We start from the raw sequence: 23,381 nt of genomic DNA on the forward strand, positions 1-23,381 counted from the left end.
GCGGCCATGGCTCACGGGCCCAGCCGCTCCGCGGCATGTGGGATCTTCCCGGACCGGGGCACGAACCCGCGTCCCCTGCATCGGCAGGCAGACTCCCAACCACTGCGCCAGCTCCCTGACATCTACGATCTCACCAAGGCATCCAAGGTATCTGCTACTCCGGCTCATCAGCATGATGTCACCAATGCAGACCAGCATGTAGGAAGGTGACAGTATCAATATCTCTGTGATGTAAGTATGACTCAGCTGGAGAACTGACATAGTCCTGAGGCAAAATGATGAAAGTACGCTGCTATTCCCATGAGGTGAAAGCAAATCTACTGTGGAGTTCTTTCTAGAAAATCCAGGAAGATATGAGGATGGTGGCCAGGCAGGAGGCGAGACAGAGTCAGATGATAGATATATTTTGAAGGTAGAGCTCATACCACTTGATAATGAATTAGATGAGAAGGAAGAGGAAAAAGAAGAATTAAGGACGAGTTTTTGGCTTGAGCAGCTGCGTGAATGTTGCCAAGGACAGAAAAATAAGACTGTGGGAGAATTAGAATTTGTAAATAAGTATGTGTGTGGGGAAATTCAGAGGTCTGGTTTGGATGTGTTAAATTTGAGATGTCTATACTGCTAGATCTAGGAGGAAGCATTGAGCATGCAATGAGATATAAAAGTTAGGAGTTCAAAAGGGCAACTCAGGGCTGGAAACGTATGTTTGAAAATTAGCTGCATGTAAATAATATTTAAAGCTATCATCTCAGTGTGACTGTAGATAGAGAAAATGGCCCAAGGAAGTGCTCTAGGACATTCCAGCATTAAGCAGTCAGGGCATAAAGTTTTCAGCCAGGGAGACTGAGAAGAGCAAAGAAAACCTGGAGAATAATGAAATGTGTAAATGCTGCTGAAAAGTGCAATAAGATGGGAATTAAAAACTGACTGGTGGGACTTCCCTGGTGGTCCAGTGGTTAAAACTTCACCTTCCAATGCAGGGGGTGCAAGTTCGATGCCTGGTCAGGGAGCTAAGATCCCACATGCCTCGCAACCAAAAAACCAAAACATAAAAAACAGAAGCAATGTTATAACAAATTCAATAAAGACTTTAAAAGTGGTCCACATCAAAAAAAAAATCTTTCAAAAAAAAAAAACTGGTGTATTTTACAAGGTGATGGACAATAGCAACCTCGACAAGAGAAGTGTCAGTGGCTTAGTGGGGATGGATGCCTGGCTAGAGTGAGTCCAAGAAAGAACAGGAGAGGAAGTAGAAATAGCAAGTACAGAGAATGCTTGAGGAATTTTGCTTTAAGAAAAGAATGGGGAGTGAGGTCAAGGCAATTTTTTTTTAAATGTATGTTTATGTGCTGATGGAAATGATCCAGCAGAGGGGTAAAATTAATGATGCAGTGATGCATGGTGAAGAGGGGTAACTGCTGAGCCAAGTTGTTGAATAGGTGAGGGGAGTGAAATCCACAAGTGGAGGCGTGGCCATGGATGATAACAGGGAGAATTTATCACCTGCAACAGGAAGTAAAGCAGAACGAGGCGCCAGCAGAACTGGCGAGTGGCCTGGGAGGCCATTCTCTTATGACTGCTTCTAGTTTCTCATTGAAATAAGAAGACTCAACATCAGTTAAGAGTGAGGAAGAAGGTGGGATACAGAGACTTGGGGAGAGAGAAGAGGGTGTAAAATAGACATCTCAGAGGGTGAAAGAGAGAAAGAAACTCAGTTCTTTACAGGAAAAGTATTTTATAAGCATAGTGTAGTCTTTGGTTCTGAGTTGGTTTCTAAAGCCAGACACATGTTCAGAAAACACAGTCCCAAGAAACACAGAAAAGAGGAGAAATGAAAAATTAAGGTCTCTTTTTTCTAGTATGGAAGATGTTAAAGCAGGTAACTGTATTTGAGGAAAAAATACTATTATGATACTATCTTCATTATATGAATCTTAACGTACACACTGCTTTGTTCGGGATTTCCAGTTTGTGGCAGAGACCGTGACGCTAACCAAGTATTCCCTCTCTTCTCCCACATCTCCCTGTGCCACGCAGTTACGTGGGGCCGTGTAATTCGTTCTGGCCAAAGGACTATGAGTAGAAATGCTGTATCAAAACAGAGGGCATGAACCTCAGCTGTCTCTTCCCTGCCGCAGTGACTAAGGACACCACGTGCTTCAGATGGTTCAGTTACAAGACGGTGGAGTCTCTAATAGCCTGAGTTGCTGCAAGACATTGTGGAGCAGAGCCTCCTATCAGCCCACAATGAGTATGAATCATGAATGAAACAAACAGATATTATTGTCTTAAGCCACTGTTGTTTTAGGGTGGTTTGTGATCCCAAATCACAATTTCTAACTTGGTCTATCCTAATATAGTTATTATGGAAAGCTTTTGAATTTTTCTAGTATTTGATATGTAATTGCAACTTAAGGATGACTACAACCTTTGAATCCTCCACAAGATAATGATGGGGTCCTCCTTGTAGTGCAACTCGTTCAGAATAAAATCACCTTTATGGAATTCCATCAGTGAAATGATAAGCTGGTATAGACTCAAGCCATCTTCTGACTTTATTCCTTCTGTTAGTTTAAATTTCATGGTTGCAAACTTGGTTCATTAGAAGTGACTCACAGGCTTCCCTGGTGGTGCAGTGGTTGAGAATCCACCTGCCCATGCAGGGGACATGGGTTCGAGCCCTGGGCCGGGAAGATCCCACATGCCGTGGAGCAACTAAGGCCGTGTGCCAAAACTACTGAGCCTGCGCTCTAGAGCCCTGGAGCCCCAACTACTGAAGCCTGCGCGTCTAGAGCCGTGCTCTGCAACAAGAGAAGGCACTGCAATGAGACGCCCGCGCACCGCAACGAAGAGCAGCCCCTGCTAGCCACAACTAGAGAAAACCCCGTGCGCAGCAACGAAGACCCAATGCAGCCAAAAATACATAAATAAATAAATTTTTTTAAAAAAAAAAAAGAAATGACTCATAGACAAATATTTAAAAGATATATGAAAAAGGAATCTGAGCTACCACAATTATATAGATAAGGATAATGAAGACTGTGACATGTCCTGAGGGGGCAGGACCTTTTCTGCCTTACTGCTCATGGGATGCTTCCACGTGGCCTGAGGAAGAAAATACTTTCATGGCTTTGAAAGTATCATTGTGGGACCTACCTGCTGTAGCTGCAGTCTACCTGAGGGAAAAAACACATTCCCATACTTAACTCCATCTTATGAAAGACAGAACCTGTTCCTCATGTTCTTCAGGGACGAGCTGATTTGAACGCTGGCCCTGCCACTTAGTAATTAAGTCATCCTGGACATTCTACTTATTGCTCCGAGCCTGGTCTCCACGTCTGATCTTGCATTTGGTCATCTGAGGAGGAGAATAAACTGATTCAAGCACACCAGCCATAGAGTAAGGCTGCCCGGGCACAGCACCTGGCTCCATGTTCATTATCTGTGTGCTTTACCTGAGCCTCTGTTCCCTCCTTGAAAATCAGGACAAGAGAGTCTCTACTCATCCATCTTACGGCACTGTTTGAGGATTGCACTGGATGACATACATTCAGCGCTTAGCACGTAGTAGATATTCAATAAATGGAACTTATTATGATTATATGGAAATGATACTAAACTTTTAGTGCTGTGAGGATTAGGAATAACATATATAAAGCACATGGAAAAGATGTAATCAACGGGCGGGAAGGGGAGACAGAATAGATGCTACCTCAGCCATTTCTGAGGAGACACCGGAAACAAAGGCCCCATAGGCACTTAGCCACTGGGGGGCCAGTTCAGTTGCCATAGTTGGGAGTCTAGGGAGCACCCCGCAGTGCCAGGATTGGGACAACCCCGCCACCATGCGACAGCTGTCTAAAAGTGACCTGACTGTGCCCCTAACTGATGTCCCCCACCGTGGACCATCACTTCAGCCCACCAGGCCACACCCAGCTGCCCACTATCCACCCTGCCCACAATTCCAGACAGCCAAGCATCCCATTCCCACCACCCCTGGCCTGGCCTTGGCACTGTCCTACTTTGCTCCCACGTGTTCTGACTTCTTTCTGGGGGAGGTGAAAAACATGTAAGCGTTATCTCTATTTCATGACACCATTACACTCACTTTCGAGCAGAAAGCAGCCAGTGGTGGTTACTTTCATACTTCATGTTACTCTAAATGTATTCCAATAAGGGAAAAGAGTGAATTTCAAACAGAAATTAATAGTATAATCAAGCATAATCGTTTAAGATCCTTCCTGCGTAAATATCAAAAGCAAAAACTATTATATTCACATCATGAAGGTTACAGTTAAACAGCAATGCTGAATCTTCTGATAATGACAGCCCCCCAAACATTTTGATGTTAGGCAGGTCCTTCATTATCTTCAACAGTTCTTCAAGGTCCAGTTTCTCTACTCGGATTACAACATATTCTAAATATAAACAAGAAAGGAAAACTCTTAGAAAATATCTTAATATTAAAAAATAGGGCTTCCCTGGTGGCGCAGTGGTTGAGAGTCCACCTGCCAATGCAGGGGACACGGGTTCGTGTCCCAGTCCGGGAAGATCCCACATGCCGCGGAGCGGCTGGGCCCGTGAGCCATGGCCACTGAGCCTGCGCGTCCGGAGCCTGTGCTCCGCAAAGGGAGAGGCCACAACAGTGAGAGGCCCGCATACCGCAAAAAAATAAAAATAAAAAAAAAAATAAAACAGGACTTCCCTGGCGGTCCAGTGTTAAGACTCCATGCTCCCAATGCAGGGGGCATGGGTTCAATCCGTTGTCGGGGAACTAAGATCCGGCATGCCATGCCACACGGCCAAGAAAGCAATAAAATAAAATAAAATAATTAAAAATAAATAAATAAGTAAGTAAAAATAAAACAGATCTGAACCTCCTTTTAAAACTCTGAACTCTGTAACACTAGTATAGGTGACTACCCCTTTCCCAGCACAATACATTTCAGGATATCAGTGTATCTTATATAACAGAGATTATGGAAGAAAATGATGAGGTTTTGGAGGAAAGGAAGGAATTCTTAAAAGAGAGCTGAAATTTCCACCAGTGTAACTTCATTTATGACTTATTATATTTTACAATGAAAATATTCAGTTTTGTTTTGTATTATAAGTTGGTTTACAAAATACCCCCATCTAGGACTCCCAAACCCTGGGGCTCTTTTGCTTGATAGATGCCAGGTTGCAAAACACAAAGCACCCGTCCTGACTATGGTTCCAGCTGCTTTGATCCAAACATAGCCAATCGTGGATTTAGCTCCCCCTGGAGGTGGTGCATGAACTTAACACACATAAACTACATTCAAGTTGAAAGGGATCCTAGGGTTTATCTAGTTAAAAACTTTCCTTTTATAAATGTGGAAATTAAGGCTTAGAGGGGATAAGGGTGTGACTGCCCAAGGTTCATGGTGCAGAGTAGCTGAGCAAAGAACAGAACCCAGGTCTCTGGTCTCAAGCTGATTTAAACATCCACACTGCCTGTACACAAGTGGAGTTGGAAAAACAACAGCCCCGCCCCCACCCCAAGCTTCCAGCCTTTCAGAGTCTCATGAGATATTTTGTCTGTACAATTTTAATATCAAATGGTCAAATTCTTGGCCTGGATGCTTAGAATCGGGTTGCAAGACAATGCAGACGCTGGGTCCACCAAGACCTACCCAATCCGACTTGGGGCCTGGCCTGTTTTCACCTGCTCCCTGGGTGCCGTACCTACGTGCCCAGACTTGGGGATCACAGTCATAGGGAATTTGGGAACATAAGGAAAAATTTGTTTCTCTGTAGGCCAAAATGTGACAGAGGAGAGATTTTCTTCCTCCGTGGGCCTGTTCCTGAGTCACTACCAAGATGAATATGTTTATTTGCTAGTCATGATCGTCCCTTCCCCTTCTGGACCTCAGCATTCCCCAGGAAGGGTCTACGTGGCAGCCTTACCTTAGTGAGTTCACTGCAAGCCCAGGGCTGGCCCTCAGTGTGACTTTCTGGTATACTGCGACGTGGGACCCACCTTTCAGGGGTGTGCTTATATTAGCCAAGCTCCCAGAGGCTGCCTCTTTACCCTGAGAAATATAACCATCCACCCACGAGACCTTCAGATGCTCATCCCTGGAGGCTCCACGGCCTGGTCAACACGGAATCAGAGCAAGGGCAGGCAGCCAGATGGCCCTGATTGCTGGTGGCATTAAGTTTGATAAGTGGAAACTTCCATCCTTGGGTGTGGGCCAGCACCACGGGCTCTCCCAGGCTCAGGCCCCCGTCCACCCAGAGTCCCTACACCCTCTGTGTCTCTCATGTGTCTTTATGCTTCCAGGGCAGACCCACTTCTGCAGAGTCCAGTCTAGCCATAGTGTGGGGCGTTATTTACAAATAGCAGAGGGGAAACAACCTAAATGTCTATCAGTAAGGATCTAGTTTAAAAAATTATGATTTGTCCATATAATAACAACTTAGGGCACTTTTCTAAACTGAAGATTTATACGTACTGACATAAAAGAGTGTCTAAAATATGTTGCGAAGCAGGAAAAAACCGACAAAGAACAATATATAATATGCTACCATATGCTTTTTTTTTTTTTTTTTGCGGTATGCGGGCCTCTCACTGCTGTGGCCTCTCCCGTTGCAGAGCACAGGCTCTGGACGTGCAGGCCCAGCGGCCATGGCTCACGGGCCCAGCTGCTCCACGGCATGTGGGATCTTCCCGGACCGGGGCACGAACCCGTGTCCCCTGCATCGGCAGGTGGACTCTCAACCACTGCGCCACCAGGGAAGCCCTACCATATGCTTTTTAAAAGGGTATGTGTACATGTATATATGCTCACACATCACACACACACTTATATGTGCACAGACTCTCTCTGGAAGGACATATGAGACACTGGTAATATAATTGCTGCTGGAGATGAGAATTAGAGGAATGAGGATCAAGAATGAGAGGGAGGGACTTCCCTGGTGGTCCAGTGGCTAAGACACCGTGCTCCCAATGCAGGGGGCCTGGATTTGATCCCTGGTCAGGGAACTAGATCCCACATGCATGCTGCAACTAAGAGTTCGCGTGCCGCAACAACTAAAGATCCCGCATGCTGCAACTAAGACCTGGTGCAGCCAAAATAAATAAATAAATAATAATAATAAAAAGAATGGGAGGGAGAATTACTTTTTACTACACATTAACAGACATATAATTTTTTTCAATTTTCAACCTGGTTATTGTAATGCAAATCGATTTTCTTTTTCAAAAATATAAACAAAATGGATATAGCACAAAGTCCAAATGAGAAGCGTTCAGGAGTTAAGAGTGATGGGTCACAAGGGAAGCCATTCCTCCGAAAGGAAACAGCATAAGCAAAGGCCAAGGGGCCCAGACAGCCCAGCACATGGGACAGCTGCACGCAGTCTACCTGGCTGGGGCTGGGGGCAGGAGCTGGGGCCAGGGCACCACGGCCTGAAGTGCCAGCTAAGACTTTGGATCTCATTCTGAAAATGATGGGACATCACTAAGTGTCACTGAGCAGGGCAGTGATATGACCAGAGTGCATTTTAGAAAGGCCACGCTCAGCCCGCATGGAAGAGCTACCAATGAAGCAGTGAAAGGGCAGCCATGAAGGGACCCGCCAGAGAATTCTGGAAGCAGAGATGGGTCAGGACATGGAAGGCCTCTTGCCCTTTGGATGTGACAACCAAGAGGTTACTGTGAATGAGGCCAGAGATATTTAGGAGGCATGGAGAGAGGGGAAATGAGAGATGAAGGGTAAACAGACAAAAGGCCAGTGGCTCCCAGAATTTTGGATGGTGTAAGACCAGCAAAATTTTTAGATATCAAACAAAACAACAATTAAGAACCAAAATAAGATTGCTGACTTTTTAATTTGCCAAGTAAGGATAATTTGTTAAAATTATCACATTTTAATACCACTATTTTATAAAAGAAGGGACATTTTAAATCTCCCCCAAATAGGAAGGCCTAACCTCTGTTGAAGAATGGTCATTTAAATGGAATGAATTTAGCTTGATGACAAACTCTTCACATCACCCATACTGTTCCCATTTTATCACAGATTATAAAATCTCAGTAGGATGAATGGTGCTGGTTTGCTGAGTGTGAACTGCTATGTAAACCCTTATTTTCACAAACAGGGAAGGAAAGAGATTGAATAAGAATAGAGTTGAGAGTTTTTGTTCTTTGAAGGATGAGACTGATTTAAGAAAAGTCAATGTACCGAGAGGAAAAACCAATTGAAAGAGAGCTTTAGAAATAAGCACTAAATGTAACATAGTTTCCCAGATTGGATCCTGAAACACCAAAAGGATATTAGTGGAAAAACTGATGAAATACAAATCAAGTCTGTGGTTTAGTTAATATTATTGTAGCAACATTAACTGTTGAGTTTTGATAAAATGTCCCAGGCTGGGCTTCCCTGGTGGCGCAGTGGTTGAGAGTCCGCCTGCGGATGCAGGGGACGCGGGTTCGTGCCCCGGTCCGGGAAGATCCCACATGCCCCGGAGCGGCTGGGCCCGTGAGCCATGGCCGCTAAGCCTGCGCATCCGGAGCCTGTGCTCCGCAACGGGAGAGGCCACAACAGTGAGAGGCCTGTGTACCGCAAAAAAAAAAAAAAAAAAAATGTCCCAGGTTATGTAAGATGTCAGCATTAGGGGATGCTAATTAGGGGAAGGGCAAACTCTCTGTATTATCTTTACAACACTTTTATAAATCTAAAATTATTTATAAATAAAAAGTAAAAAATACATAACAACAACCACACAGAAGAGAAAGGAGGTAAGTGACAACCTGAAATCCTTTGGGTTGGAACTTGGAGCTGGGTGGCAGGTGGCACTGGTCTTGAACAGGAAGGAAACCTCCCTCCCTGGGACCACAGGAAAAAGTGGGACAGGGATACAATTAATTTGCTAATAAATGTGCTCCCAAAAGTTTGAAATAGAAGACTCTTCCTTAATAAAATAATTTAATAACTGAGGGGGCAAAACAGTAAATGAAAGTGGTTTATAAATGAAGGGAAAAATATGTAAATGGAACATATAATATTCGGACTAACAACAGAAGTGAATGGTTAATATTACACAGAAAGAAAAAAGCAGCCTTGGATCCTATTCCATCTTTGAATAATTCTGCTCTGCAAGGATTCTGAGGGCTGAAACCAGCAACCTAGAAAAGCCTTACTTTAGAGTGCGGGGTAAATTATGGAGGCTATTTTCAAGATTGCGCTAACATAATGGCAGGGCATTGGGAGGGAGAGGAATAGAAAGTGGAAATGAGCAAAACCCGGAGGGAAGCCAGTTGCACCAAGTAAGGAATCTACAAGTAAGGAATCAATTTCACAAGACACTGCGGTCACCGCCATTTCCTATGGAATTCTTCCATTTATTCTCAGGACAAACCCAGGCCCTGGCAGAAGCTTTTAATACATTCCCACTACTATATTTTAATCACTTAAAACTCTCCTTCAGTGATGATCATTTTGTAACGTATAGAAATAGCAAATCATCATACTACGCACCTGGAACTAACAGAGTATTGTTGATCAATTACACATCAATTAAAAAACAAAAAACCAAACAGCAAACAAACAAAAATCTTCCTTCATTTAAAGCATGAATAATCAGCTTCTTAGCAGCAGCAAGTACAAAATCTTAACTTTAATACTTTTTTTAAAAGGGCAAAAAATATACAGTACAATGATATACATAATACTTGGTTCTGGCCCTCCATTTTAGGGGGAAAAATCAAGTATACATGTTTTTATACTCAAAAGGGGTGTATTAAGTAATACAGATTGTAAACTTAAAATTAATATATAAAAATCAAGGAGGGCTTCCCTGGTGGTGCAGTGGTTGAGAGTCCGCCTGCCGATGCAGGGGACACGGGTTTGTGCCCCGGTCCGGGAAGATCCCACATGCCGCAGAGAGGCTGGGCCCGTGAGCCATGGCCGCTGAGCCTGCGCGTCCGGAGCCTGTGCTCCGCAACGGCAAAGGCCAAAACAGTGAGAGGCCCGTGTACCAAAAAAAAAAAAAAAAAAAAAAAAAAAAATCAAGGAATTTTTTTGCATTACTGTGAAAAAAATGTTGACTTTTTAGATAATAAGATTATGATCTGAATCATCTTGGGAGATGCTGCAGGTTCTTGTATAAATGGACGTTGCCCTGGTGAGACAGGATGGGACCTGGGACCCCTTGCTGGAGCTGGGACCCTTTGCTACAGTGCTGCAATGCTTACACCTGGACACACCTCTCCTTGAGCAACCCAATACAAAGAAACGGTGTGGGACTAAAAATAACTGCATGCATGTGCAGCTGGGACAAATTGTGGACAAAAAATACAAAGAGACCAAAAAAAACCCAACTGCCACTTTTGAAGGGCCTGGAGCAAAACCAGGGTATTGCTCATGCCCCCTGCACACAACACTACCTAGGGGGTGGGCAAAACACCTAAGCCACCCCTCCAGCCCAACCCCTGGACACACCCCTACCCTCACCCCATGTAAGGAACAAACTTGCCCCCAACTCAGGGAGCAAGCAAACAAGGGAAACTGTTGTTTATTCTCACTACCCCCTGCTGCAGCAGGGGCCCCAATAAAGCCTTGACTGAATTTCTTGTCTGGCCTCTAGTCAATTTCTATTGCTTGGGGAAGGCCAAGACCTTCTACTTTGTACCTCTGTACCTTCCACCAAGTCTTTGTACCTTGTCCACACTTTCCTTGTTGAATTGCTCACACTACCTGGTTGGTAACACCGGTACATTACAGCTAAATACTGAGTTAGGGTTCTTCAGTTGCAAGCAACAAACTCCAACTCTGATTAACTTAAGCCAAAAAGGATTAAACGGAAGGATAGTATGTGTGTGTTTAGGACACGACAGGGCTCTAGAATTGAAGGAATAGCTGAAGGGGCAGGAACCAAGGCATCTTCCAGGATCTAGGAGAGGAACTAATAATAGTTGCATCAAGGCCCTAATATTGGTTGAAATCAGCACTAACTGTGTTTTCCATTCCTGTGTCCTTCTGCTGAGGATTCAAAGTGAGAGAGTCTATTTGGTGAGTTTGGGGCATGGGGAAAACCAGGGCACTACAACGAACAGTGCCTCAGAAATACCCATAGTGGGAGATAGGTAATTCAGAAAAGGGCTTTTACTGGAAGAAATGGAAATGGCTGGGGAGTAATCACCTCCTTCCTTCTTCTTTTATGCCATCATGCATCTGCCTGAGTTTCTGCCTGGACTTGGAATGCCCCTTTGACCTGGAATGCCCCTAGCTAGCCAGGCCACCTGATGAACTCCTATTTTCCCCCCAAAACACAGAAAAAAATAACCCACTTCTGTGAAGCCAGGCAGAGCAAATCACCTTGTACTGTCTTAGTACCTTGTTCACACTTCCCTTGTTCAATTGCTCACACTACATTGTGATGATTTGTACCTGTATGGCTCTCTCCTATTAGACTATGATTTCCTTGAGGGCAAGAATAATGTCTTTTCAACTCTGTTGCCTCTGTGCCTAGGACAGTACCTGTCATAAAATAAGTATTCAACAAAAGCTTGCTGAAATAAATGCAAATAATAAACCACTTCTATATTTAAAAAAAAAACTTGAAACAAAATTAAACAACTTTGAGGAAGCACAAGGAAAATCCTGTACAGACCCAAAATAATTTGACTGTTACCTTTGCAAACCTGCGTGATGTTTGAGAAAGCCTGGCAATGTCTTCAAGATCCAGATAAGAAAGGATTCTCAGGAGCAAATCGTCTGAGAGCCGTTCAAGGAAGTCAAATTTACCTTCGCATAAATTGAGGACATAGTCTAATATTCTTGCACCAAATATTAAGGCAATTTGAACTGTAATTCAAACAAGCCAACAAAACAACACAGTCATCATGTGTAGTCACATAAAAACTATGGTCATTATCAGTAAGACAAGCTTTGGGGCATTTTCCCCCTGAGAGTGATGTTAGATTTTGCTGAGTCATTCCTGCTTTCACCAAGCTGCCTTTGGGACCAATGGCATGTATTTACGAGGCATGTATTTCCAACAGCTGTCCTTGCCCTGAGATCACAATCTTTTAGGTATACTCACTGTTCAACACAGTGATGGACTGCATCAAATTCCAGTCCAGACAACTGACTTAACTAGTCTCAGTGTCATCTTCATCTTCATCCTCCCAATCTCCATGACTGGGCAAAGATGCTGGTCCATGTCATTTTTTTTCTACCCCTCCTCCGCTTCCCTAAATTGGTGTGAAACATTAATATCTCTTGATTTTAATTGACTTTTGTTCTCTTATTGTTATACATTGTTTCTCTATGAAACTTCCTTCCTTCTTCTTTACCTTCTTTCATTCCCATCTTTACATAATAAAAAAAAATAGAAAGAGGCAAAGAAAAAAATAGAGGCATATTTCGTGGAAATTGTGTCAACTTTTGCCTATTATTTTTCCTATCTTTTCAGTTATTTCCAAAATAGGAAACAGTTCACAAAGAATCAACCAACACTATGATCTACCCAAACGTGTTTAGTGTAGGAGAAAACAGGGTTGGGTTTTTGTTTGCTTTTTTTTACCCCAGCTCTCTGAATAACTAAGAAATGGCTAATAAATAATAAAACATGTTTGGAAGGATACAGATTCAAATTATAACACCGATTAAATCCAGGTGGTGGTTTTTACTTTCTTCCTTTTGCTTATCTGTATTTTGTAATCTTTCCGTAATAATTACCATGTAACTTTTTAAAATCTAGGATAAATGGATGAAAGGAAGGAAGGAAAGAAAGAAGGGAGGAAGGCTCCCTCTTTTTATGAGAAAGGAAAATGGGGTTATAATGGAGTATGCATGTGGATTCCAGTGGTCCCAAAGCTGGGGACTTTCTTAGTCTCTTGAAGCTCATTTTTCCACTTCTGCCTCTGAAAGCACCACTATATCTAGCTTTTCCGGAGAACTTCTCTTAGAACAGAGAAAGTGCACTCTCTACAGCAAACTAACTGTCCAAGATTTGGGCGCCACCTTCCTTCCCAACCTGGAACACTCCTTCTGGGGCAAGTGGGATGGAGCTGTCAAGAATACCCAGCTCCCTGCAGAAGCAGGCAGATCGGTGATCCTAAAGGCAGATGGATCTCCAATCTCAAAATGGATGTAAGGTGTGGGCTACGTTTATGTAAAAGCTCTAATTGTGCTAACGTGGAAGAGCCGGCCGTATAAGATTTCTCTCCAAAACTGGTTAGTCCAGCTTTCTAGAGGCATTAAGGGTTTTACTTGCTTCTAAATTCCAAGTGCTTCCAATTCAAAGCACTTCTAAAGTCCAAAGGTTTTCTTGGAGGGGTGAGGGTGGGGGAAATAGCCCTTCAAAAACTCAACCTAAAAGGGTAGATATTATGAAGAACCCTTGACTCACCAGCAGGATAAGAGGAAAAAGCAGCACTTGTTTATTGGAAAAACAAAACAAAACCCTTTGTACAATAAAATTTCCTTAAAATAATTGTAGATGTTTCAACATTTTAAGATTCCAGGAAAGCATACTCAAAGCATGTTCAGATGTACTTTAGAAAGTCCCTGGCGGTCCAGTTAGGACTCTGTGCTTTCACTGCTGAGGGCCCAGGTTCAATCCCTGGCTGGGGAACTAAGATCCCACAAGCCGCGCAGACAAAAAAAAAAAGTCTCTACAATAAAGTCTTTTAAATTTTAAATTATAAAAGGACACATACACCTAAGTATGTAACACGATCGTTTCAAAGTGTATAGGTATTGGGGTCCTTAGAAAAAATTTTTTTTGCTTCTTTGTGTTTTTTATGTAACCAACATCTACATCCCAGACCAGGGATGGAACCCAGGGCCCCAGCAGTGAGAGCCCCAAGTCCTAACCGCTGGACCACCAGGGAATTCCCACATCTGTTTCTTTTAAAATAAGGAAAACAGGGACTTCCCTGGTGGTGCAGTGGTTAAGAATCCGCCTGCCAGTGCAGGAGACACAGGTTCGATCCCTGGTCTGGGAGGATCCTGCATGCTGCAGACCGGCTGAGCCACTGCGCCACAACTACTGAGCCCACGCCTACAGCCTGTGCTCTGCAGCAGGAGAGGCCACCGCAATGAGAGGCACCCGCACCTCGGGGAAGAGTGGTCCCCGCTCGCCACAACTAGGAAGGGCCCACGCGCAGCAATGAAGACTCAAAGCAGCCAAAAATAAATAAATAAAATAAATAAATAAAATAAGGAAAACAGTGTTAAAACAAACTCCATTTTGAAAAGTAAAATCAGCTCTTTTGTGTTGGATTATGTGGCAGCCAGCCTCCAAGAGAGCTCCTGATTCTCTCCTCTTGGATTCAAGCCCCTGTGTGTTCCCAGCCCACACTGAATTAGGGCTGACCTGTGTAACCAATAGGATATTGCAAAAATACCCCAGTACTAGGTCACAAAAGACTTTGGGGCTTCTGTCTTGCTGTCTTGGATCACTCACTCTGGGAGAAGCCAACTGCCATGTCCTAACACTACTCTGCAGCACCACGGAGAGGTCCATGGGGAAGGAAACTGAATCAGCCAGGTGTGTAAGCCATCATGGAACTGGATTCTCCAGCTCCAACCAAGCCTTCAGTTGACTGGGGTCCCAGGCAACATCATGTGAGACCCTGGATCAGAACAGCTGGGGTAAGCTGCTCCCAAACTCCTGACCCAACTCTCTGAGTTAATAAACATTTATTATTGTTTGAAGCCATTGGGTTTGGGGGTAATTTGTTACACAACGATAGACAATAAAGATTTAGGTACCTGCAAGTGTTGTAGTACCACGGTGGAAACCCAGAATGTGGGAATGGCGTTGAAATTGGAAAGTACGTGGAGATTTTTTTTTTTTTTTTTTTTTTTTTTTGGCGGTACGCAGGCCTCTCTCACTGTTGTGGCCTCTCCCGTTGCGGAGCACACGCTCTGGACGCGCAGGCTCAGCGGCCGTGGCTCACGGGCCCGGCCACTCCGCGTCATGTGGGATCTTCCCGGACCGGGGCACGAACCCATGTCCCCTGCATCAGCAGGCGGACTCCCAACCACTGCGCCACCAGGGAAGCCCGTACGTGGAGATTTGAATGAGCTTGAGGAGATTGTTAGTGAAAGTCTGAAAAGCTTTCAGTAAGTAGTATAATAAGTAAATAATATCTGTTAATAAAAGCCTGATGGACTCTGAGGAGGCTTTACATGTGAGGGCTTAAAGAAAAGTGAAGAAAATATTATTAAAAAACTGGAGAAAGGGGGAAGAAAACTGGAGGAAAGGGAATCCTTGCTATGTAGTGGCAGAAAGTTTAGCAATATTATTGCCTGCTGTAATAGGGAAAGTAGGAAATATTCCTGGTGGGTGTGTGACTTGGCTAAGATTTCCAAGCAGAGTGTTGTTGAACATGTGGCCTGATTTCTTCTTGCTGCTTAAAGTAAAATGTGAACAGAAAGAGATAAGCCGAAGGCAGGTCTCTTAAAAAGCAGCCAGGATTTGCTGGAACCTTCTCTGCCTCTTCGGATGGCAAGCAACGCTAAAGTTAAGAAATGACTCCCAGGCAAAGATCAAATCCAGAGCAGTGTCAGGAAAACATGGTATAAAGATGACGCTGAGAGTGTGGCCGGAAAATGCTTTGTTAAGAACCATTCAGTGATACTGTAGCACTTCCAAGAAGCATAAGGGTATGGTCACTCAGGAGTCAAGGACAGAAACCCAACGTAAAGAAGGGCTTATTGCAAAAAGATGTGTAGGTGTGGTTTTGTCTAATGGAGTGAACCCCAATAAGAATAATAGACAACACATAAAGTTTTTAAGAGAATTATACCAGCAGAAACACTGACTGCCAGCTTGAACTGCAAGAGTTCAGAGGTAGTACAAAAGGAAAAGATGACTCTGGACTCCCAAACTCCTACAGGTGGGAGGTAGGCCGAGAAAACTACACCTGCAAACATGGGCTCCCTTTTGCCAAAAAGGAAAGATGAATCAGATGAGGGAATCAAGAGTCCAGAGGGGAGGCCAAAAGCCATAAAGAGTCTAGTGATAGGTTTTGAGCTCTAATCAAGAACTAATAACCTGTGCCCTGCTGGATTTCAGAATTTCTATGGACCAATGACTCCCATGGAGCTATCATTTCCCCACTGTTTCAAGAGCATTGTATACAGTGATTCTCTCATGCCTGTCCCACCGTGATATGTTGGGGGAGAGGGGACAGAAAAACTGTCACTGGCTTCAGATCTAAAGGAACCATCCTTGAGGAGCTGTACTTAAGGCATTACACCTGAGGAGCCCTAGCCACATATGGACCCGATTTACATGATGAGATCCTGAAATACTTAAAGATATACTTCAAGAAGAAAGAAATTTGCCCAGAAGGAAAGACTAGGATTTCAGAAGCAATGAAGATGAAAGAAATGGTAGTAAACATAGGCAAATATAAACAACTACTACTGTATAAAACATGTTTTAAATAACAAACTTTAGAGGAGGTGTCAAAACAAGGCAAATCAAAACAGCAGTCAACAATTACATATGAGGTAGAGGCTTAGAATGTAAACATTCTAAGGTCCTTACGTTCAAGAGGCAGATAGAAATAGTGACATATGTTAGATTTTTATAAGTTAAGTTAAAGTAAACTTGCTAAACTTTTAAGGGACACCACCAGAGAGAGAGAGAAGGAGAGACAGAGAGGGAGGAAGGAAGGAAGGAAGGAAGGGAGGGAGGGAGGGAGGGAGGGAGGGAAGGAGGGAAGAGAGAAAGAAAGGAGAGAAAAAATATATATATATATATATATAAGGGTAACTCCCAAAATAGTTGGTCTGTAATCACTTGGAGATTGGTTCACAGCTGAACAAAATGGAAAACTCAATTTAAGGTGACTTAACAAATAGAAGTTTATTTTTTTCTCAGAGTCTGGAGGTAGACCAGAAAGGCTGTTGAAGAAGTTCCATTATGTCACTAATGTCCCAGATCCTTTTATCTTTCTGTTTCACATTCTTAAGATGTGGCTCTCACCCTTCCTGTTTTCAAGGCATCACAACCATGGTCCAGTAAGTAAAAGGGGTAGGACAAGGAACAAAAATGGACATGGAAGCTGAGTCCACCTGTGTCTGAAGGCACCTTCTGGGATGCTCTATGAAACAACTTCGTCTTACCCAGCAAAACTGGGTCACATGGCCACATCTGCAAGGTAGGGAGGGAAATGTACTCTCTGTCTTAAGGGGAAAAAAATGGAATAAAGGAAACACAAAAGAGAAAGGAAGACATGGAAACAAAACAAAAAGCAAAGAAAAAGCGTGATAAGATGAAAGCACAAAATAAGATGATGGAAATTATAGACATATTAGTAATCACAGTAAATATAAATGAACTAATCATGCCAGCTAAAAGACACTCAGATAAATAATACATACATGCTTAAAAAAAAGATACAGAAAAGTGAAAGTAATAGAATGGAAAAAGCTAGACCAATACAAACGAAAAGAAAGCTGGTATAATTACAGTAATACCAGACTAAGTATACTTTAAAGCAAAACTCACTATTGGTAATAAGGAGGACCATTACTTATTGATAAAAGGAATAATTCACCAGGAAGATTTAATACTTCTAAAATAGTATGCCCCTAACAAAATACACAGAGCAAACACTGATGGAATTATGATGAAAAAATGATAAATCCTCCATTGCACTGGAAGATTTTATAACACCTATCAATACTTGATATACCAAACAGAAGTGAAGTTACAGAATATTTGAATAACACTATTAATAAGACTTATCAATTGACATTTCTATAGAAAAACAAAGATCAAATATTAATGAGCTATGCGTTCAAATAAAAAAATTGATTACTTCCCCAAATTAGAAGAAAATACAAAGATAAGAGCTAAAATTAATAAAGTAGAAAACAAACATTATAGATGATCAAGGAAGCCAAAAAATTAATTTTTCAAAAGATTAATAAAATGGATAAACTTTCAAGAATAAACAAGAAAAAAGGACAAAAGCATAACTCAGTCCTATGAGAAATGAAAAGATTAACTACAACAGGGACTTAGAAACACATGACACCAATTAACACAAAATCAGACAAATGGGCAATCCTCCAGAAATATATAATTTACTAATTCTGACTCAAGAAGAAATAGAAAACCTGAGAGACTATAACTAGTAAATAAATTGAATCCACTGTTTGATTTGAAAAAAAAAAACACCTCAAGTAAAACTTCAGGTCCACACTGATTTACAGGTTGGCTTTATAAACTCTCAAAGAACAGACAATCCAGATCTTATATCATTTGTTCCAAAAAACAGAAATAGAATGAAACTCCCAGTTCAAATCAGGAGGTTGCTCTAACTAGCAATGATGGTAGGCAAAAGGAAAACTGCATACAAAACATCATTTAGGAACACACATGGCAAAAATTATAAATAAAGTATTAGGAAATTGAATCTATCAACACATTTAAAAAAATAAATTGTGAGCAGTAGAGTTAATCCTGGGGTCCAAGGATGGAATAACTTTGGAAGATATATTAATATTATTCACCGTGTTGTAGTATTACTCAGCCATAAAAAGGAACGAAATTGGGTCATTTGCAGAGATGTGGATGGACCCAGAGTCTGTCATACAGAGTGAAGTAAGCCAGAAAGAAAAAAACAAATATTGTATATTAACACATATATGTGGAATCTAGAAAAATGGTACAGACAAACCTATTTGTAGAGCAGGAATAGAGATACAGATGTAGAGAATGGACATGTGGACACGGAGGGGAAGGGGAGGGTGGGACGAATTGGGAGATTAAGTTTGACATAAATACACTCCCATGTGTAAAATAGATAGCTAGTGGGAACCTGCTGTACAGCACAGAGCTCTCAGGTTGGTGCCCTGTGACGACCTAGATGGATGGGATGGCAGGGTGAGGGAGGTCCAAGAGGGAGGGGATACAGGTATGCATATAGCTGATTCACTTCATTGTACAGCAGAAACTAACACAACATTGTAAAGCAATTATACTCCAATTAAAAAAAACCATTTGACTATGTAAGGAGTTTTACACACTTTTTGAAAATTAAATATTTTCTTTAAATGGAAAAAAAACACAAATAACAGGAAAAAAATGATAATCTCAAAAATGTAGAAAAATTATTTCGGGGACTTCTCTGGTGGCGCAGTGGTTAAGAATCCGCCTGCCAATGCAGGGGACATGGGTTTGAGCCCTGGTCCTGGAAGATCCCACATGCCGTGGAGCAACTAAGCCCGTGCGCCACAACTATTGAGTCTGTGCTCTAGAGCCCACAAGCCACAATTACTGAGTCCCCGTGCCACAAACTACTGAAGCCCCCGTGCCTAGAGACCATGCTCTGCAACAAGAGAAGCTACCTCAATGAGAAGCCTGCGCACCGCAACAAAGAGTAGCCCCAGCTCACCACAACTAGAGAAAGCCCGCACACAGCAACAAAGACCCAACGCAGCCAAAAATAAATAAATAAAAATAAATAAATTTTAAAAATTATTTCATATAGTTCTAACATCTATTTATGAAGAAAAACTCCTAGAAAACTATAATAAAAGGGAATATCTTTAACCTGATAAACCTGACACAGGCTAGTTACCAAAAACCTAATAATAGTATCAATGATAATAACACATGGATTTGTTTACTATTCAATATTCGCCATGTACTGCTCTAATTTGTATGTATACAGTGTGTGTATCATACATACATACCATCATTCGATCCTCACAGTAACTCTGTGAGATAGGTACTATTACGATTTCCCTCTTATAAAGACAAAGATGAGGAACAGAGAGTTTAAGTGGCTTTTGCTCAATGTCACACAGTGAGAACTAGGATTGAAGCAAGCGGTTTTCTCCATAGTGCACCTCCTAATGGTGATTTTATGTGGCCTTTAATGTCAGGCCTAAGACTAGAATGTCTACTCTCACCATTTCTATTCAACATTGTCTTGGAGGCGGAGAAAAAAAAAAAAAGAAGACACAAAGATATATCAGGAGGCTTCCCTGGTGGCGCAGTGGTTGAGAGTCCGCCTGCCGATGCAGGGGACACGGGTTCGTGCCCCGGTCCGGGAAGATCCCACATGCCGCGGAGCGGCTGGGCCCGTGAGCCATGGACGCTAAGCCTGTGTGTCCGGAGCCTGTGCTCCGCAACGGGAGAGGCCGCAACAGTGAGAGGCCCGTGTACCGCAAAAAAAAAAAAAAAGTATCAGGGTTAGAAGGCAAGGAAAAACTGCCATTACTGCAACTGCAGATGATCTAAATATCAACATACAAAAGTTAAGAAATTTTACTGAAAAATGATGCTGATCAACCTAAATGGGAAAAGAATTTGAAAAAGAATACATACATGTATATGTATACCTGAATCATTTTACTGTACACCTGAAACTAACATAACATTGTTAATCAACTATACTCCAATATAAAATAAAAGGTTTAAAAAAATTTAAAAATAAAGCAGTGTAATGTTGGTGTAAGACAATCAACCAATAGAACTAAATATTCCTGGAAATGATAGATGTACCTTGGAACCTGCAATATGTAAGGATGGGATTACAAAACAGTGCAGGGTAACTAAACTATCCTATAAATGGTGCTGGGAATATTGACAGACCATACAGGAAAAAAAATTATAATATTTCATCTCATCATAACCAAAAACAAACTTGAGATAAGTTAAAGACCAAATATGACAAACAAGTCATAAAATATTTAGAATTAAAAACATAGGAGTACATCCTTATGAAATCAGGGTAGGGAAAGATTTCTTAAACAAAACACAAAAGTACAAGCCATATATTAAAAGAGTGACAAGTTTGAACGCCATTAAAATTATAAACTTCTATATGGGTAAAAACTCATCAACAAGGTAAAAAGATAAACCCCAAACTTGGTGAAATATCTGTAGCACATATAAACAAACCAAAGGATTGGTCCTCAAAATAAGAAAAAGTTTCTACAAACAACACAAAGGTAAACAACCAAATACAAGAAATAGGCAAAGAAGATGAATTAGCAATTCTCAGAAGAAAATTGGTCAATAAATATAAGAAAGGGTATTCAACCTCATTACTAATCAGGGAATTTACACACCCAGTTTGGCAAAGAATAACATGTATCTTTGATTACAGTAAATGTTGGTGAGAATGTGGGAAAATAGCAACTCCCTCATAAAATGCCAATGGGAATATAAATTGATTTAACTCATTTGGAGAGCAGACTGTCAATACCTAGTAAACTTGAAGAGGCACATATCCTACAACTCAACAAACACCGCTACATGCCTAACTTAGAGAAATGCTCACACATTGCACAAGGATAAGTGAAGATTTATTATTGCAAAAAAGTGGAAACCACCTAACTACTCTCAGTAGGGGAGATGATTGAACTATGGTTTGTAATATAAAATACCATAAGCCATTGAAATGAATGAACTAGATATACATATATCAACATGGATAAATCTCAAAAACAGTGTTCAATAATAAAACAAACTTGAAAAACAATACAGTATACCATTTATGTAAAATATATAAAAGTAAAATATATTATTATTATTTTTGGGGGGTGTGGGAACATCTGTGTTAATTTGAGGCACGGAAGCAACAGGAGGGCTCCAGTGTGGCGGTGGAAGGAGGGGGCCCGAGAGCAGCTGGATTTCAGGGTGGGAGCGATTTCTGGGTCAGCAGCCTAGACCTAGAAACAGTGGAAGGCCTGTCTTCCAAAAGGCTACCCTTGAAGTGAGTGAAATGTGGTGTGCAGAGATGCCAGGGGAAACACATCTGGGATGTGTTTATTTTCTCAAAGACCAGCTTTTAGTTCTATTGATCTTTGTTATTGTTTTCTTTGTTTCTATTTCATTTATTTCTGATCTGATCTTTATGATTTCCTTCCTTCTACTAACTTTGGGCTTCGTTTGTTCTTCTTTCTATAGTTCCTTTAGGTGTAAGGCTAGATTGTTTATTTGAGATTTTTCTTGTTTCTTGAGGTAGGCTTATATTGCTATAAACTTCCCTCTTAGAACTGCTTTTGCTGCATCCCATAAGTTTTGGATCATGTTTTCGTTGTCATTTGTCTCTAGGTATTTTTTGATTTCCTCTTTGATTTCTTCAGTGATCTCTTGGTTATTTAGTAACGTATTGTTTAGCCTCCATGTGTTTGTGTTTTTTACGTTTCTTTCCCTGTAATTGATTTCTAATCTCATAGCGTTGTGGTCAGAAAAGATGCTTGATATGATTTCAATTTTCTTAAATTTACTGAGGCTTGATTTGTGAGCCAAGATGTGATCTATCCTGGAGAATGTTCCGTATGCACTTGAGAAGAAAGTGTAATCTGCTGTTTTGGGATGGAATGTCCTATAAATATCAATTAAATCTATCTGGTCTATTGTGTCATCTATTGTGTTTTGTGTTTCCTTATTAATTTTCTGTTTGGATGATCTGTCCATTGGTGTAAGTGAGGTGTTAAAGTCCCCCACTATTATTGTGTTACTGTCAATTCCCTCTTTTATAGCTGTTAGCAGTTGCCTTATGTATTGAGGTGCTCCTATGTTGGGTGCATATATATTTATAATTGTTATATCTTCTTCTTGGATTGATCCCTTGATCATTATGTAGTGTCCTTCCTTGTCCCTTGTAACAGTCTTTATTTTAAAGTCTATTTTATCTGATATGAGTATTGCTACTCCAGCCTCCTTTTGATTTCCATTTGCATGGAATATCTTTTTCCATCCCCTCACTTTCAGTCTGTATGTGTCCCTAGGTCTGAAGTGGGTCTCCTGTAGACAGCATATAGATGGGTCTTGTTTTTGTGTCCATCCAGGGAGCCTGTGTCTTTTGGTTGGAGCATTTAATCCATTCACGTTTAAGGTAATTATCGATATGTATGTTCCTATTGCCATTTTCTTAATTGTTATGGGTTGTTTTTGTAGGTCCTTTTCTTCTCTTGTGTTTCCCACTTAGAGAAGTTCCTTTAGCATTTGTTGTAGAGCTGGTTTGGTGGTGCTGAATTCTGTTAGCTTTTGCTTGTCTGTAAACCTTTTGATTTCTCCATTGAATCTGAATGAGATCCTTGCCAGGTAGAATAATCTTGGTTGTAGGTTCTTCCCTTTCATCACTCTAAATATATCATGCCACTCCCTTCTGGCTTGTAGAGTTTCTGCTGAAAAATCAGCTGTTAACCTTATGAGAGTTCCCTTGTATGTTATTTGTTGTTTTTCCCTTTTGGCTTTCAATAACTTTTCTTTGCCTTTAATTTTTGTCAGTTTGATTACTATGTGTCTTGGCTTGTTTCTTCTTGGGTTTATCCTGCCTGGGACTCTCTGCATTTCCTGGACTTGGGTGGCTATTTCCTTTCCCATGTCAGGGAAATTTTCGACTATAATCTCTTCAC

The 23,381-nt window shown here is 41.6% G+C and overlaps 1 protein-coding gene across 1 annotated transcript in view; it reads right to left on the bottom strand.

Annotated features, from left to right (window-relative positions):
• The window catches only part of FBXO36 (F-box protein 36), a 100,780-nt gene that overhangs the window by 9,899 nt on the left and 67,500 nt on the right, over positions 1-23,381 (bottom strand). The window contains exon 3 of the mRNA XM_060151923.1: positions 11,665-11,837. Coding sequence (XP_060007906.1) covers positions 11,665-11,837 — 173 coding nt within the window. The remainder of the gene's footprint in view (positions 1-11,664; positions 11,838-23,381) is intronic.

This window comes from Lagenorhynchus albirostris, chromosome 6 (genome assembly GCF_949774975.1).
Source record: "Lagenorhynchus albirostris chromosome 6, mLagAlb1.1, whole genome shotgun sequence".
NCBI lineage: Eukaryota > Metazoa > Chordata > Mammalia > Artiodactyla > Delphinidae > Lagenorhynchus > Lagenorhynchus albirostris.